Source organism: Daphnia carinata, chromosome 3 (genome assembly GCF_022539665.2).
Source record: "Daphnia carinata strain CSIRO-1 chromosome 3, CSIRO_AGI_Dcar_HiC_V3, whole genome shotgun sequence".
Classification (NCBI taxonomy): domain Eukaryota; kingdom Metazoa; phylum Arthropoda; class Branchiopoda; order Diplostraca; family Daphniidae; genus Daphnia; species Daphnia carinata.
Genome location: NC_081333.1, coordinates 8,928,803 through 8,946,765, shown reverse-complemented (window position 1 = coordinate 8,946,765; position 17,963 = coordinate 8,928,803). Strand labels below are relative to the sequence as shown.

The 17,963-nt window shown below is 42.7% G+C and overlaps 2 protein-coding genes across 3 annotated transcripts; both read left to right on the top strand.

Moving 5' to 3' along the window:
* Window positions 1-27: 27 nt before the first annotated feature.
* On the top strand, window positions 28-3,872 carry LOC130685524 (open rectifier potassium channel protein 1-like). 2 transcript variants are annotated; one of them, XM_059494450.1, is made up of 9 exons: window positions 28-81; window positions 896-994; window positions 1,080-1,265; window positions 1,777-1,898; window positions 2,011-2,224; window positions 2,288-2,373; window positions 2,437-2,604; window positions 2,673-2,867; window positions 2,920-3,871. In XM_059494450.1, exons 2-9 carry the CDS (start codon window positions 925-927, stop codon window positions 3,562-3,564), a joined length of 1,686 nt encoding a protein of 561 aa, XP_059350433.1. In that variant the 5' UTR covers window positions 28-81; window positions 896-924; the 3' UTR covers window positions 3,565-3,871. The 2 variants fall into 2 exon arrangements, with proteins under 2 accessions (XP_059350433.1, XP_057364815.1); XM_057508832.2 differs by lacking the exon at window positions 28-81 and having other exon boundaries at window positions 415-994; window positions 2,920-3,872.
* Window positions 3,873-4,604: 732 nt separating this feature from the next.
* On the top strand, window positions 4,605-8,809 carry LOC130685515 (metastasis-associated protein MTA1-like). The gene is made up of 16 exons (XM_057508820.2): window positions 4,605-4,765; window positions 4,889-4,956; window positions 5,016-5,109; window positions 5,193-5,599; window positions 5,663-5,780; window positions 5,866-6,068; window positions 6,128-6,275; window positions 6,347-6,521; window positions 6,583-6,695; window positions 6,763-7,001; window positions 7,156-7,177; window positions 7,244-7,357; window positions 7,437-7,673; window positions 7,745-7,831; window positions 7,908-8,388; window positions 8,528-8,809. Exons 1-16 carry the CDS (start codon window positions 4,738-4,740, stop codon window positions 8,610-8,612), a joined length of 2,619 nt encoding a protein of 872 aa, XP_057364803.1. The 5' UTR covers window positions 4,605-4,737; the 3' UTR covers window positions 8,613-8,809.
* The last annotated feature ends 9,154 nt before the right edge of the window (window positions 8,810-17,963 follow it).

Here is a 17,963-nt window from a genome sequence, read left to right as displayed (position 1 = left end):
ATTGGTCTGGCCATTCGATTGTGTGCGCGTGGAATCCAAATTCGGGTTATCTACAACACCATTTATGCTTCGCCTGAACAAGTAAGTAATTTTAAATTATCCCACTGTTAGTTGTACCAAACGTGCACTGGGAAGACCATGAGATTTGGATTGCTGCTGAGATACTATGGTTGTTTATTGATGGATCGCCAGAAAATTTAGTCAAATTCGAAAGCGCGCAGAAGCGGTAAACCTGTAGGCTAAATACCAATTTTTTACACCATGTCGTCCACGAAAAGTAAATGCGTTCCTATTGACAGTAGAAATCATTGTTTCAAAAAATAGCCTCGTAATAGATCAAACGATGCTCAGTCCGGCTGATTTCTTAGCAATGTTTTTGGTGTTTTATAAACAAATGATAATTTCATCATTTGAGCTCTTGGTGGTTGTGATAACTCTTCCGTAACGCAAAAAGTTTCCGCAATAGAGAAATTTTTACCGAATTTGCAAGGTCGGGCGTTTTTTTCGTAAAAAAGAAGCAGAAATGGTTATTGATAGACAAAAAGGGAAACTGTGGATAGTGCAAACAATTCAAACCGCAGCATTAATGTCTGATAAATATTCAGCGCTATCCGTTTGAAAAGAGGAGTAACCTTAGGCTTTTCATCGCTTGCAAACCAAAATCGTTATAAAAGGAACCCAGTAGGAAGCGTATCAGCGCCGCTACTGATTTTCTGGCAATCAATCGCCTGAACGTGTTCGAATCAGTACCCTAAAATTTTAATCGCCATTTATTTTTTAAACCGTCGGCCAAAAAGTGTCGAATTTGGTTTGTTTTCTTCATATAGATTTTGAGTCTTTTTGTTAATTAGTATGAATTGGAAGGAGTGGCTTGCGTTGTTAATTTTTTTTATAGTCTATTTGTTGTTTGGTGGTGTGGTCTTCATGCTGATCGAATCTCCTGAAGAAGAAGATCGTTTACAGGAACTGAGTAGTCTTAAAAATGTTATCCATGGTCTGTATTTATTTGAATTTCCTTGTAACGAGGACGAAAGCCGATAGCTTTAAATTATGTTGGAATCATTTATTTCATTCTATAGAAAAGTTAATTGCGTGCGACGGAAATGTGATAAATCCAGTCCATCTCGCCGGACGGGAGGAGATGTGGGCACATATTGCCGAACAAATTAATCAACCAGGTTTAATCCACAATGGTTCACTACCACCTAAGAAGTGGACCCTTTACAACAGTTTCTTTGTGGCCGTCACCGTTGCATCAACCATTGGTACCATATGCGCCATTTTGTGGCTCCATCTAAAATTCTCTCCGACAATATAATTAAGAACCCACACGGCAACCTGTCTGTAGATAAGATGCTAAACTATAGCTGTATTCAAACGTCAAACGTCAATGTCAGTCACGAGTTCTAGACGAAGTTTCCCCTTTTTACATACTTTTGCGTGCCTCGCGTCCGTTCTTCAAGGTTTTATCGAGCAGTCACCGTGGCATTACATTGAGCAAGGGTTTGTCCGCATCTTTTGACGTCAATGCATTGTTATTGAGTTTTATCTTTAGCCAGTATGCGAACTAAACATCATCTTGGTCGCATACTGCGTCTCCACTTAGAGAAGCTAATAACTCAGGCGTCGATACGAGTTATGTAAAAAAAAAAAAAAAAAATAGAGAGAGAGAGAGTAGGCAAAAGGCTAAGGCCTGGCCCATGTCAGATCATTCACCGATTCAATAACTTATCCATAGTCTCGCACAAATTAATTTCATTGGTTTGTCGTTTTCAGGTTATGGCCATTTGGCACCATCAACGCCTTCTGGTAGAGTGTTTTGCATCTTCTTTGCTCTCGTCGGCATCCCTCTCAACGGAATATTGTTTGCTACGCTAGGAAACTATTTTGGTTCCAAGGTAATGAAAAGTTGTATTGTGTTGTAGAGCAATAATCATTCTATATAAAATTTTTCAATATTCAACAAACAAAAAAAAACTGAATACTATTCTCAATTTTTGGGGTTTGAAGCTTGTGAAGCGGCCAAGCAAGCGCAAGCGGGGACGTTTTGCCACTTTTATTGTCGTCACAGCGGAGATCCTCTTGTATTCCATACCGGGTCTTATTGTTTTTCTGGCAATTCCTGCTGCACTTTTTACAATCGTCGAAGGATGGGATTACATCGATTCATTTTACTACGCGTTTATTAGCTTAACCACCATTGGATTCGGCGACCTTGTCGCAGGTAGGCACTTTACAATTTTACGTAACAAAAAAAAAATTCTAGGTTCTTTGTCTATCCAAACAGGGCAACATGATATTGGCCAGTGGACATGGGTCTATCGTTCTTTCATTATTATTTGGATATTGTTTGGACTTGGGTATCTCATCATGGTAAGCAAGATTGAATTCGCTACAGATTCAACTAATCCAATCATGTTTGCGCTTTACCTGTAGGTTATCAATATCATCACTAAAGGGTTACGTTCGAGTCCAGTTGTAGCACCTGTTATAGCACTTGAAAAAAAGATGGCAGCTCGCATCCGTGCCACTAGGCACCTACTAGCCAAAGACGGCGTTGCCTTACGCCAGCTAGTCCATGACATCACAGCAATGAAAACCAAGGTGAGATGAATAACAAAACATATTAAAAGATATTTATTGTAAACTAAAACAACTTTCCGAAAGTATAGCCAGTTTCTAAGCCGGCGAGGATGGAATTGCTCCGTACCTTTAGCCACCCAGTTTTACGTTACGAAGAGCCTCATATTGAGAAAGATCCTGAAAAACTTAACGGTGCTACAGGAAGTGACGGTTTTAATAATACTATGATTCATTACCTTGATCGAGGAGTTACATGCAACAATGGCTCTTTCCGCAAACCTATGGTACTTGAGATAACATGGTCATTGAAACCATTGATGCATACTTGTTCTTTAGGAAAGAATGGAATCGGTCGAGGACCCACTACAATTGCTGACACGTTTAGCCACTGTTTTGTGTAATGACGACCAAGAAGATGACTTATCTATTCGTGAAACGTCGATATCTGAAGTCGATCAGTCTCAAGAGAATAGAAACATTTGCAAGGAATCCGCATTTGATCTTATTCGACGATCTTTACGGCTTTCGAGGAATCGTAGCAGCGAAGAGCCGCCTTGTTTGCCATTTTCCCCAAAAGTACAAGGAGGGTTGCAAACGGGAAATGTGAACCGTATTTTTACAGGTAAACGCGTCCGACATGTAAGCGAAAGTCACACTCAAACGATTACCGATTGCAATGGCTCTATGAAAAGCCATCAACAATTGATACTTGAACAAGAAAAAAAACCAGCAAGTGAATTTAGGCGTAGTAGCAGCGAAAAATTTGCGCCTAACAAATGTACATCCATTTCGTCATTCAGCATCACCCCGTCTCCGGATTGGTCACGTCAACTAGAAAAAGGTCTAGTAGCTGAAGCAATTCGCAGCACCGATAACACCGCCCGAACGGAGCCGCCAACAGCTGCTGCTGTTAAACTTTGCCATATGCTAGATCGTGTTCAAATCTCTAGACAGAGCAATAGGACCTCATCAAAAAACTGATTGGTAATGCTAACAACGTGCATTTTGTCGGGAAACGATGGTTGATAAGATGAATGTGATGCGTCAATATGTTGATTTGTCAAGATATATGTCAATATGCCGTGATGGATTGTTACATAAAAAGCGATAACCGCGCTTGACTGTAGGAGTGAATTCTACCAAAATGCAATAACAGCAGATCTAGTGCGATATTTCTGTCATAAGTTAGTCATATTCTCTGGACGCCTTGATAGCAAGTCTAAAACTTACCATTTGACGTCAAGAACTAATTGATAAATAAATTCTTGACTCTCAGCCAACAATGAAAATCTGTGGTCACTTTGCAGAATTAACAGTACAGTGTTCTCTTTCTCATATGGCAATGGATTCTTGTGTAATGAATATCAGAGAGATTTCTCTTTTGATTTCCGTAGAAAGAAAGAAATTAAAATTAATCCAAACAATCTAATCTCTATTGTCCATACCCTTTTGACTTCATAGTGGTATACTTCGCCTGCACGATGGACCAGTATGAAGTCAAGAACAGTAAAATTTGCGGATTTCATTGAACCAATCACAATAAAACGTTCAATGTGTTAAAGCGGTTATAGTCTCTATTTTCACAGCCCAAACTGCGAATGGTTTGTTGGGAAAACAACGCAGAAAACAAACTATAGTTTAACTCAACTCGCGTTGATTTACTAATTTTATTGAAATTAATTTTAATGTTTTGAAAGTGGAAACGGAAGTGAAGTTGAGAACGTTATAGCGAAGTTTGTCTAAAAGTATCAAAACTATGGGAAAATCGACGCCCAGTTCTCCTAAATATAATCTTGAAGAAAGCCTAAATAAAAGTACCATTTTTAAACACTATCGATAACTTCGACTCATAAGTCCTTGATTGTGGTAATCATAAATGATAATTCATAACTGTGCAAACAGGAAAAAGGATTTACCGATTTGGAAAAAAGAAGATGCTCTTCAGAGAAGGGTTCTGGATCCACCGTCCGTAGTTGATAAGGGAGGGAGTTAATAAAACGACGCCTGGCGGCAGCTTGGTACAACTGAAGACACTTGTACCTAGTTTTGGGAAATCAGTAAGGGATTTTTTTTTTTTACTGTTCATGATAATTTGACTAACAGCAAATATTTGACGTTACATACCACACACAAGTGACAGTTTTCTACTGTAAAATGACAACTAATATGTACCGAGTTGGGGGTAAGTGTCTTTATCTTATTAAAAATGCAAGGACGTACGCCGGGTAATCTGTCAAAAACTCGCGCTTAACAACAATAGCCAGTTGACAGAAATATTCATTAAATCTTGTTAACTAAATTTCAGACTATGTCTACTTTGAAACTGCACCCTCTATGCCTTATCAAATTCGAAGAATTGAAGAGCTAAACAAGGTAGTATCAGATCTATTCAAGATGTTTGATGGCAAATAACAAACATTTCTGTTGCATAGACATCAAGTGGTAATGTGGAAGCTAAAGTTATGTGCTATTTTCGAAGACGAGACATACCTGCCACCCTGCTTTCACTTGCTGATAAACATCAAGGTAAGCTTTGTAACACACAGTTTTTTTTTATTGCCAATAAAATTATATCCTTAAATTTTTTTATTTTAACTTTATTTCTTCAGAATTTGTTGATGGTGTAGTTGGTGATACTAATGGGAATAGTATGGTAAAGCCTGATACTAGCTGTTCTCCTGCGAAGATTGCCACATCACCTACATCAAGTCTTGATCCTGCTACCAATGAAGCTGAACCAGTAAAAGTGGAATCTGAAACAGATGCAAAAGTTCCAAGCAAAAAGGAAGAAGAAACAAGTGCTTCTATAACTGAGACCAAACCAGAGATCACAGAAAAAAGTGAAGAAAAAGAGCCAATAGATGAGTTAAGTTCCAAACAGAAAAGTCAGTTGAATCAAAGGGAATTGTTTTTATCCAAACAGGTTGAAATTCTTCCAGCAACAAACATTCGTGGAAAATGTAGTGTTACTCTTCTCAATGAAACTGAATCATTTTCTTCCTACATTGACAAAGATGTATTTTTAAATTTTATTTTATAGGGAACCCTAAATTAATTCCTAATTTGTGGATTTTTTTAGGATGCCTTTTTTTATACATTGGTGTATGATCCAGTGCAACGAACGCTCCTAGCTGACCGCGGTGAAATTCGCGTTGGCTCGCGCTATCAGGCAGAACCCACTGCCCTCCTGAAAGAAGGTAAGCCAACTAGGGTGTAGGTGATTGAGGCTGTAGGGTGATTGTTTTCACAGCTAAAATTGTATTAAACATTCGTATCAATTAGGTCATACCGACGGCCGCAATATGGAAGAGTTAGAAGTCTTAACGTGGACTCCAGAACACGGGTTGTCAGATCGTGAAATAGACCAGTTTTTGGTAGTTGCCAGGTCAGTGGGCACGTTTGCCCGGGCATTAGATTGCTCTTCGTCAGTAAAACAACCCAGTTTGCATATGAGTGCAGCTGCTGCCTCAAGAGATATAACTTTGGTACATCAAAAAAGCATTGCTTTGAAATTTTCTTTGTACAGTAATTATTTTCGTTATAGTTTCACGCCATGGATGCCCTCCATCAATCAAATTACGATCTAGGCAAGGCGATGTGTGCCCTCGTGCCTCAAACAGGTCCCATATTATGTCGTGACCAAATGGAAGAATGGTCAGCGTCGGAAGCAAATCTTTTTGAAGAAGCAATGGGTAATAATGAAAAAATTCAAATGTAGTAACCAAGCTTATTAGTAACCTACTTTTTCACATTAATTTTCTAGAAAAATACGGGAAAGATTTCAATGACGTTCGCAATGACTTCTTGTCCTGGAAAGTACCGTCCAGTTTAATTGAGTACTACTATTTATGGAAAACCACGGATCGCTACGTTCAGCAAAAGAGAGTGAAGGCTGTTGAAGCTGAATCTAAACTGAAACAAGTCTATATACCCACTTAGTAAGTCATGGAAATATTTATAGAATTTTACCATGATTGTACGAACCATTTCGTTTTTCAGCAACAAGCCACATCCCGCTGCCATAGGCCCACCACTTCCACAATCGTCAAAAAATGGAGCTCACCAAATCGAAATCGGTTTGGGACCCGGCAAGTTTTGTGAATGCTGCTCAGGTAATTCCTGTAAAAATCCTTTCGTGTCTGGTGTCCTAACCTAAATTCTTTAAAAATAAACTTTCAGTGGCAACATCGGTACAGTGGTACGCTTGGAATCCGGCTAATGGTGCCTCTCCTGCCACCCTACCACAAAGCAGGTTGTGCCAAGCGTGTTGGTCTTACTGGAAAAAATATGGAGAGCTCACCGTTTCTAGCAAAGTTGCTTTGCCGGCTTCGTCCGACGAAGACTCCAAAAACTTGAGTGGAGGTCCAGAAGCTTTGACTTCGCGCCCTCATCGCTGTTCGACTCAGGGATGCGGGAAGGTAAATCAGCGTTTTGTTTACTAGCAAAATGATTTACCTACTCTAACTGCTGTTTATTCTCCGACTATAACTTGAAATTTCATAATCTAATTTTTCACATTTTTGTTTGCCCCCACAATTCGCGAATTCTGTCCAATCCTCCTTATCCTGAAAGACTCGAACTGCTTTTTATTTGGGTAATTTCCTTTTATGCCTTAAAGTGTTTGATTATAATCTAATTTTCGCTTTGATTTCCCGAACAGCGGTAACACCCATAACTCGGTTGGCCCGAAGATTTTCTGCTCATTTATTGCGACCACGCCATGCTGCACGGTTTCCTTTCCTTCCAATTAGTGCTGCAGCTATTCGGCAGGATTGTAAGCTTGTGCAAGAGCACAAAAAAAATCTTGCAACTGAAATTTATTTATTTTTTATTATTATTATTTGGTTCAACAGTTCAAATGCGTATGGCTCGAAAGACATCAGCAGAAGTGCAATCCTGGATGTTGCGTGCGCAAAAGCCACTGGCGCCAATTCGTCCTCCTAAACGTATACGCGTCGCAGATCTGACCTTTCGGCTTGCCCGTGGTCAGATCCAACCCACAACGGCAGCTTGGCTCATTCTACCAGATCGTTCCTTGCCCAAGACAAAGCTGAATCGTGAAGCTTTTCCAAAACCCCCCAAAGCTGCTGGTAAACTAGTGACGTAACATAAAATTAGATATCCACGCTGTGCTAAAAAATGAAATTCCTTTTGTCTACAGATGGTAGTCTCATATACGATAAAATAGTATTACCCCAGCGAGAAACAGAGCGATTGAAAAGACGTCCAGATGATTCTCCTTTGGAAGGTAAGCTTTCCTTTAACAAAAATCGTTACAAGGAACACCTGGTTCGCTGACATGCTTTCTTAATTTTTGCGCGAAGGTCCTCCCTTCAAACGCTCTGCCCGTGAGAGTCCGAGTAATGTGGTATCCCCGTTATCTGTTTTGGCTCCGTTATCCGGCCTAGCCATGGGAATAAGCGGAAGTCCAACACCAGTGGCTCCTTCTCCTTTCCTACCCAACTTGTCGAGCATTGCGTCTCTGCCGATATCTTCATTACGGCCGAATATTCCTTCAGAGCTCTACGTGTCTGCCTTGGCCAATTCGAGTGGGCTAGTTCCCCTATTGCCTGGATCAAAGGGTTCTCCGTCACCATCGTCCGCTATATCTCCAACAGTAAAGCCAAGTTTGCTTCCGTCCGTTCCGCAGCCTCTCACCGCTCCTAATTTACTTGCGGGACGGGGTGCGCGCAGCCATGGATCTCGTGGTGGCCTTCATGGGCATTCAGGTGGACGGATCAAACAGTTACCAACGTGGATGGACGCACCCGACGACCTCTTTTTCCATTCAACTCAAATTACCAAGTGAGTGAGATGTTGCCCCATAGTAAGTTGGATGGACGATACCGCCCACCTAAGTTGTCTTGTCGTCCTGCACCTGTCGCACGTTTTTATCGTTTCTCAACAGGTTATTAAATTTTACGTATTGTTTGGCTGATTTCAGGAAACTGAGACGCCAGTTGGCAACCCAAGAGCTCCGGCGTGCCGCACGTAAACCATGGCGACCATTGACCCCTCGCAAAGCCTGAAAAGCTCCTTGGCTTTTTACTGCAATGCATCTCCTTATCATCCTATATTTACCTGCCCGTTTTCTGTTGTTGTAATCTCTTTTTCCTTCCCCGACGATTCATTTAAGGGGTCGGTCTCTTTATGAAAACAGGCGCTGCGATATACTCGACAAGACTTCTTTTTAACAAATTGCTTCATCATTATGTAGCATCATCATTACATTCGTGTCTTTTTTTTTGGATGCAATGTTTTCAACATTTCATGAAAATGGGAAATCCCTACCTCGGGATACGTTCAGTTATGTTCAATGCTATTGAATCGTTTATCTTGGAAACCTTTTTTGGTATAAGAATGATGGGTGTGTCCTTCGTAAAGATAAGACGATGACTATGCGGGAAGCTGGGACTCTTTATCAGCCTACAAGGGCGACCAAACAATGGCGGTCCTACTGTTAGAAGGTTTACGATCGTCTCTTTTATTGGCGGAGTACACACTGCCCGAGCAAAAGGCTGAGTTTTGTTTCGTTCGATGTCAGCCATTCTTGAAGAATTCGTATACAGCGGCAATGAATTTTTTGGTTATAATGGCCAAGAAAGGGTTGGGTCGCTTGTGGCATTTGTTTCAATGGGCCCGGGAGCGATGACCTGACGACACTCAAGAGTGCGTAATGCGATAGGATTTTGGCGTCACGCTTGGGTTAGGCATGACGGGATAAAGATAAACGTAGATAGATCAATGTCCGACTTTCGTTTTTATTGAAACAGTTTCTCATCATTTGCATGGAAGATCTGGTTATCTTTTTTTTTGTTCACGGGTCGTGGGCTGTTGGTTTCAATCACAAACTCATTGAAATAGAGATTATATCGTTGGCTGTCACGCGTGCTTCTGTCGGATGCACGCCGCTTTTCGAGCGAGCCAACTAAAAATGTGGAATGAGATTTCTTCTACTTAACATGGTGCGTGTTCAAATGCTTTCATGATGAATATACCGGATTTTCAAAGTGTCATTTCATTAAGCCGACAACACCTCGTTTGACGCCCTAGAATCCGACCCGGTGGGTATTGAAGGGATGTTGTTTGGATACGTTGATTGATGCGCTCTTTTGCTTTCTAGAAATAGTAAGCCAGCTCATACAATCATCCACATACACGCATGCGCCCACTTAAGTCACCGAAGAAAGAAAAACCTCGTCACACTTGGGGGTGGCATATGACGAAATTTAAAAAACGGAATAAGAAAGAGAAAGCGTAACATATCGTGATGGGTGGTCCGGTGAAATGAAATATCTGCCACTAGATGTCCAAAGAAACTAGGGCTGGTACCTGGTGGCATCAATGTTGGTGGCCAGCGTGAAGAAGCAAGCGGGAGGGATGTTCCCGGGTCATTCCTGTCTTTTGTAACTTCTGTTGGGAGTTAATAGCTATCGTGAAGGAAAGCCCGTGAGGGCGAACGTAGTCTTCAGCTGGGAAGATCTCCAAGACGTGCCAACTGTTTCAAGACTTTCCATATTGACTGCTGACGGATGACTTCTCATTCGGGTGCGCGCGTAAACTCATAAATCGAGATAAGGGCGTCTGGTCGGAAACTGTACAACAAACTAAAAACATTCCCCTTTTTGAAGTCTCTTGGGTCTTGGATTCTCCGGCATGAGAGACGAATGAGTAAGAGGACTGTGCGACTGGGAGTCTGCGAGCAAGTAGACTAGGTGCAATTCTTTTATACAACCAGTCTGGCAACGTTGGAAGGACCCTAGAGTGTATATTTATTGGGTAGGGGAGTCGGAAGAATTTTCAGAGGTTCAGCGCAGTCAGTACTCAGGAGTAGTGTTTGGTGTGTCAAGCGGTGCTTTATTTTGCATTCATTTCCAATGCTATTCATCGTCCGTGGATTTCGTGAGTGGTTTTGACTGGCGTTATAGTCGTCCCAGGTATGTTGGCTATTTCAGAATTGCATAATAATTCGAGACTGTCGACATAAAGGCCTCACGTCTCGCAGCTGCGAAATGCCTGTCACAATCCCCACCCTTTTCACCTGGAGCTTGGGTTTTACCAATTTTTGGATTCTTTGCTTCAGATTTGTAGCTGCTTGAAAAACAGACCCATTGTTTTGTTTCTTAACAGGCTTTTATCTCTCATGACAGGTGATGAACTTCATGCCCTAAAGAGATAAATTCTGTCAGATAGATAGTGCATAGTGAACAATTCTAAGGTGTACTACAATTTTCTGCCAATTCTCACTGAGTCTTCAGTACTATCAATGCGAGACAACCTTTTTACAGTGATCAGAGTTGCATTACTTGGCAGTCATGTTTACTCAACCAGTCAACACATAATTAGTCAACAGACAATCAGCTTCAACATGAAGCCACGTTGAGATTGGTCTTATCCCATTGTTTACACAAGCACCTGCTCCAGCTGGACATTCTTAACTGTCAAGCACCAATTCTGATGAGTTAAGGTTGTTTATAATTCTGGCAGTGCTTATGTAAAAAAAAATGCCATTAAAATGCCCAAAAACATCCCATTGATTCTAGGGTGATTAGCACTCTAGACATTCATCAAAATATAGTAGCTAAGGTGAGAATGGCCATTTGACGTGAGTGACATTCATTTATAATAATACGGACGCACAGATACTGCCCATTTCGAAGTGATATAAAAAATATTTTTCGCTCTTCATGGGATCTTAATTTGTCTGGAAAACTCCAGCAAGGTCCTCCTCCTCTTGCAGCTGCCACGGGTGATACGTCTTGTCTTTTCGAATGCTTCATTTGGCTCCTCACCAATGTTTTTTCCCATCTCTGTTTCTCGCTCCCCTCATTCAGCCTTCCCTCGTAGTGTGTCGGGTGTGAGAAGAGGGGAAAGCTCGGCAAGAAGAAAAACAAGTCGCAGCATGGATCTAACACCGAGCTCACACAGTCTCGAAAAGCAATCATCCGATTCTCCCGGCTTCGACGCCGGCTATTTTTAGTCTGGCCGTTAACACGGTTCGGTCCTCCTCCTTCTGTCTGACGTCCTACGCGCGTCCGCCCCAACGAAGAAGCTGTCGTTGTGTCACCGGAAAGACAGTTTTTTTTGTTTTTCGATTTTTCTTTTTCTTTTTTTTTTTTTAAGTTTCTGTACGAGTCTCCACCCTCCCGACTGAATTGACTGTTTCCCGTTTCGGAAACCAATCGAGAAGAAGAATTTCTCAATTCATCTTGTAGTCGGCGTCCAACTTCGGATTCTTTTCCTCACGAATGTTTGCGTAGGCTTGGGCATTACCATTGGTCGTGCCGCACGTTTTCAAGCCGTTCGACCTGACACGTCTGCCATGAATAATTGATTATTCTTGTCTTCGCTTTTTTTCTTACAGTTCGATTGTAGCGAAATTCAGCACCAGTGGTCGACGGGAACTTCAAACATGGATGCCACGACAAACGAGACCGGTCGGAGCGGCTCATCTCCCAATCTCGCCAAGAGGTCGAGCAAGATCCTGGTCGTCCGCGTTCAGATGCTTGACGATACCGTAACGATGTTTCAGATTCAGGTGAGTCAGAAAAGTTTTTCCTTTTTTCTTTCTCCATTTCCCACCAAAGTTTTGACCACAACTGTTGACGGGAGAGGAAGTGTTGCTGGAGGAAACTGGAGGTCAAAGGACCGACATCAGTACACGAGAGTAGAATGGAAACAAAAATTTTTCCACCCTTCCACACATGTTATCCCTTCTGTGTGTGCGGGCGCACGATCGCGTGTGTTAAGCGTTACCCAATTAAAGTTTCCCTCACCTACCATACCGAATATGGTCTTCTATCTTTCTCTTCTAGAGTTTATGTTTAAAAAAAAAAAAAAAAAAAAAAATACCTGCCGGGCCTTTAAAAAACTCATAGCGTGTAAATTATAAATGCTGTAGAGCAGTACGCTTGAACGCGGGAAACACCCGAATTTCGTTTCCTCTGTTCCACCCTTCGTTTGTAGCCTCTTTGGGCGGTGCACCTGATTCACGTTGGATAAGCACGACATCGTGTTGGGAAAGGGTGGGAGAATCCAAAGCGCGATCGAGGAAGTGCTGAAAATGGAGATTTCTCGATATGTGGAATTCAACCCGTGCGTGTTGCTCGCACGCGACAATCAACGTCACCCCGTGTTTAAATAATCGATTTTTACAAGTCATCGTAATCATTTTCTATTTGTTGTATTCGTCAGGCCAAAGCCCTTGGCAGCGTACTCTTTGAGCAAGTCTGCCAGCAGGTGAATCTATTGGAGGCCGATTACTTCGGCTTGGAATACACTAGCTCGGAGAAAGTTAAATATTGGCTGGACTTGGAGAAGCCGATGAACCGACAGCTGGAGTTGTCGCTAGCAGACCCGCTCTTACGCTTCGCCGTCAAATTTTACGCTCCAGATCCGGCACAGCTGGAGGAGGAGTTTACCCGCTACCTCTTCTGTATGCAAATTAAGCAGGACCTCGCGCAAGGCACCTTGCAGTGCAACGACAAGACGGCAGCTCTCATCGCCTCTTACCTGGTTCAAGGTGCAGCAACTCTACATCCTTGACCCACATGGCTTGTGTTTCCTGTAGGCGTTTAGTTTCATAAACCCCCTTTTTTTTTTTTTTTTTTTTTCTTTTGTTTGGTTCTACGTAGCGGAGTGCGGCGATTACGTGGCAGAGGACTATCCCGATCACACGTACCTTTCTTCATACAGATTTGTACCGCACCAAGATCCCGAACTGGAAAGGCGAATCATGGAGAATCATAAAAAACACATGTAAGACAAAAAATCGATTCGATGCGATAAAATCTGCTTACCTTTGTTACTCTTTCAGTGGACAATCACCTGCGGAAGCTGATCTGAACCTTCTAGAAACTGCCCGACGTTGTGAACTTTATGGTGTAAAAATGCATCCGGCTAAAGTGAGTTTACTATATTTGATGAATCTTGTTGTTACAAGTGATCAAAACGTTGAAATTAATGCGAATATATGTAAAGGATCCTGAAGGTGTGCCATTGAACTTGGCAGTGGCCCATATGGGAGTTTTGGTCTTCCAGAATTTTGCCAAAATCAACACATTCTCCTGGGCGAAAGTGAGAAAGTTGTCGTTCAAAAGGAAGAAGTTCCTAATTAAACTGCACCCGGAAGCGCACGTAAGCTTAACTTTTGACTTTTCGCTGCATTTTTTCCCGCTATTTATTTAAAATGACATTACCGCCCGTAGGGAAATTACAAAGACGTGGTGGAGTTTCACTTTGAATGCAGAGACGAGTGTAAGAATTTTTGGAAGAAATGTGTCGAGCACCACGGCTTTTTCCGTTGCCCCACAGCCAAAAATGAACCGCGCCCCAAGCCGGGAGTTTTGAGTCGAGGCTCGTCCTTCCGGTTAGTCCAATTTTTTTCAGTCCTCCAAACTAATTTGCCAGGCCTCGTGACATATCCTCCCTTTCCTCTGTGCACCCATCTCATCCATTCTCCGTTTAGGTACACTGGACGTACACAAAAAGAGATAATTGAATTCGTCCGGGAAAACTATGTCAAGCGGCAGTCTTTTCAACGGTTTGTGCTTCTTTCTACATCCGCTTGGTTATAATATGATGATTGACTGTCATCGGGCTCTTACAGATCGCAGTCCTTCCGGCATACCAGCCCTCACCACACTGGTGGCGTCGGCACGAGTTTGTCTGTTCATCCCCTCCTGCCGGTTGGTGACAACGTTATTGGTAAGTGCATTGATGACGCGAATCTTTTGGCAGAGCAAACTGCAATTGTTGTTAAATATTTCTCTTCTGTTCAAACAGTTGCAAATGACGTGTCTCCCGGATCGGTAGCGGCCATTTCAGAATCGCGTGCCAGGAGCATATCGACGCCCGAGCGGACGGAAACAGTGGACGTTCACCATTCGCGGGAGCCGCGATCGATGGGCGGACACCGGGATGTTGACATGGAAAGGGAGATGGAAGTGGAGTCGCCTGTCACCTCCAACAACTCACAATCGTCTTCCAGCCCGCAGCATCCTTCCTATCACTACCAGCCGCAGACGCCGTCTGGGGTCTTCCACTCATTGCCCCGGACTGGCGGGTCATCAGTTCTGCCGTCGCCTTCAGCAGGTCAGATCCAAAGTCCATGTTCTAGTCCCAGTCAGACAAACAGCCCCGACCGAGGCAGTCCTCTTCCTGTCCCCCAGTCCGCTTCCATGCAATTCCAAAGCGGTAGTGTAAGGTCACATTCACGAAGTGGTGGTAGTCAGGATGAAAGTAGTTTGTCGTCGAGCGAGTACACCGACCCCAACACTTTCCCCACGGAGGTAGCGGTCGGTAGGGATATAACTATTTCCGCGTTAGAAGATCCGGTATCAAGAGACTCTTATGAGCTACTCTCCGAGTCGGAGCCGATTTTTTTCTCGCCCAATCGTATAATGAAGGATGAAGAAGTACCCTACATTCTTCACCGCCGATTGCAAACCTCAATGATCTCCTCCAAGTCTTGCGAGACCGTCATTAGACTAGAAGACGTTGGAGGCATCGAAGCAAGTGAAATGATTCCGATGGAGGAGGCTAGCGCTGATGCTGACGGATGTTCGTTCCATTTCCAGCGTAGCAGAAGCTTCCGGTCGTTGCGAGAGAAAACTTATCGTGAGAAACCGCATGCCTTGTTTGCTCGTGCTAGGCTAATCGAAATCGATTTGAATGTAATCGACACTCAACCGGTCTCTTGTAAATCGTTGTTCCGTCCCAAATCGATTGAATTCGTCTCGTTCCAAAACCTTCCTCCACCTGACGCCTTTAGTAGCCGCGACGATACTGTCGGCCCCGTTCTTGCCGACCTCAACCCACTCGCCGATGTAGAATTTGTTCCCTCGCATTTCACCGCGACCGCAACCGAACCGTCTTTCCCCATAGTGGTCCATGTTGACAAAGAAGAAGACCGTGAAGCGTCTGTCAATGAAGATGACGAGGCGGATGAAAAGATGTGCAGCTTAATGAGCCAACCAGAAAAAGAAGAAGTCATAGTGTCGGCCACGTCTTCCGTCAGTCTTGAACATCCAGTTGAAGACCAGGAGTCAGTCATAAGTCATTTACCGACAGAGACGGAAGATGACGAGGCACTGACGGCTGATGATGTCCGCGACGTTGATTTCGTCTATCAAGACACGCTGAGCAGCACCAGTTTGGAGGAGCATCTCATCTCCGAAGATCAAATTTTCGAGTTTGTTAACGAAGAGGACGGTCTGCCCGATCCCGACAGCCAAGAGGGCATCTACGAGCGAATGGCAGGCATCGAGTACGTCTTTCAAGCTCACGTCCTTTCGCGCATCAGCGAGCATTCTTGCGACTCGAAACTTTCATCCGATACGGATGACGGTGGCTGCGAAGATGTTCTTCACGAACAAAATAACACGATGAGTGATGTTAGCAGTAGTTTTAAAGCGTCTGAAGCAGCCGCCGTCGTCGAGACGCAGGCCAAAGTCGTTTCGGACGATACGGCGGCTATGCCGCTTTGTTGCTTACCCCCGCCGCCCTCTTTTGAGGAGACCACTCCAGTCAACGAGACGGTCGTCTTCGATCCGCCTCCCTATCCGACAACGATGATGGACGAGTTCCCCTCTCCACCCAGCTCGATTGATAACCTGCCAGACGAAGAATCTTACTCCGATAGCTCCTCGTAACACAATTTTATGATGAACACACAAACACACACTTCGAAATAGTTACTTAGACATTCCCCTTTTGTTTTCTCAACTCCTCGGTCGGATACCTAGTCTTTTGATTATTCATGATATTATCCATGACAAACAGTCGTGGTGTATTCCTTTTTTTTTAGCATGAACTTGGAAATCCATCTCCTATTGATATTTCTTTATCCATTTCCCAAAGTTGAATGTATTCCGCAAGCAAGTAACGCGAACAAAAAAAAAAAAAAAGAAAAGCCGGCCAGACTTTCTCCTCCACCTCCCTACACTTATTATTTTTTTTTTCTTTTTGCCGTTCGTAACTTTTTTAAAAATTATTATTATTTCTTTTTTTAATTATTATTTTTTTTTTTTGTTGGTCTTTGAATTGGCTGAGTGTTAGATCGTTCAGTAGGTGCCAGGTCGTGTTACCAGCTCGATTGTGCGCGCTGCTTGAGACACTCCTTCTTGTTATGTCTATTTTTCCGCTTCGTGTTTTTTTTTTCTTTTGGCGATTTGACGGGGGAGATGGAGGGGCTCGGCTCAATTCGACGTGGCGATTGGCACAAGCTTTTCTTGTCGCTATGTACATAGATGAGATTTTTTTTTTTTCGGAATTTTTAAATAGTAATTTTGCATGGTTTTACTGGGCCACTGGAATGTTTTTTCTATGGAACAATTTTTTATTAATTTATCCGTTTTCCTTCTGTCTGTTAGATTCAACAGAACTGGTTGTCGCAAATTTTCAAATACCTTATTTTCTTTCGTATAAAACAAATATATGTGAAACCCTTTTGACTGGTTGTCAAATGCAATCATGTCAAGCAGAGATTCCATATGGGCGTAATTTTTTATAACTACCTACCTGTAGGCCAAGCAGCGTGGCTCCGTCAGAATGGGCTCACCTTGCCTCGATCTCGACCTGCTCACTACGGCCATTAATGTGACGATCTTTCCAATGAACACGTCACCTATTTACGCCTCGGAATTTCAAAAACAAAAAAGAAATTTTTTTTTTTAAAGAGGAAAAATGAAGCATTTCTATTATCACCGGTGTCGTACTGTGCCGCCAGCGCGTCGCCCCGGTTTAATCATCTCCCCTGCAACCCGTTGCTTTTTCCGTTACCTCCGATCTCATGCCAAAATGACGTCGTTCATCTTTCGTTTTTTTTTTTTTGGAATCTCTTTTTCTCTGTCTTTTGAATGAAAGCTGTACGCTGATAATGACTAGTGTTTCTTATTGTGGGAGTTTGTGAGTATGTTCTAACACTCCACAAGTGAGAGAGTTTGGGTCAATACCAACCTCAACCAGTCTTCTAGTCGTGTTGTTTCATAGTCGTCGGTAGCGTATTCCATTGTTTAATTCGTTGGAGAAAATTTCCTCACCCATGTTGATTCTCATCATTTTCCTTCTCTATGACTTGATTAGACTCAACACTTTACGAGCGTTAACGATTCCCTGTGGTCGTCTCAATCCTATTCGGTTTTTGCGATTTTCACTGATCACGTAGCGACCAAGAAGTTTACTATCCTTCACCGTTAAATTTAAACAAGTTTCAGTCCCTTCTCATATAGTTTTGTATTGCTTAAAAAAAATGTTTTAACCGTCGAAATCTGCAATGACGGCTCTGAGGATTTCGAAACAAACAGAACGTTTCCGAACGAAGAATTATTCCAAAATCTTATTTATATATCCCCACCGTTTTAAGTCTGGCCGGTTTGATT

Coding starts and splice junctions, on each gene's coding strand:
- LOC130685524 (XM_057508832.2), top strand. CDS start 853: ATGAATTGGAAGGAGTGGCTTGCGTTGTTAATTTTTTTTATAGTCTAT. Junction 2,225..2,287: donor ATTCGGCGACCTTGTCGCAG/GTAGGCACTTTA, acceptor CTATCCAAACAG/GGCAACATGATATTGGCCAG. Junction 2,605..2,672: donor TCACAGCAATGAAAACCAAG/GTGAGATGAATA, acceptor CCGAAAGTATAG/CCAGTTTCTAAGCCGGCGAG.
- LOC130685515 (XM_057508820.2), top strand. CDS start 4,738: ATGACAACTAATATGTACCGAGTTGGGG. Junction 5,781..5,865: donor CACTGCCCTCCTGAAAGAAG/GTAAGCCAACTA, acceptor CGTATCAATTAG/GTCATACCGACGGCCGCAAT. Junction 7,358..7,436: donor TGCAGCTATTCGGCAGGATT/GTAAGCTTGTGC, acceptor TTGGTTCAACAG/TTCAAATGCGTATGGCTCGA.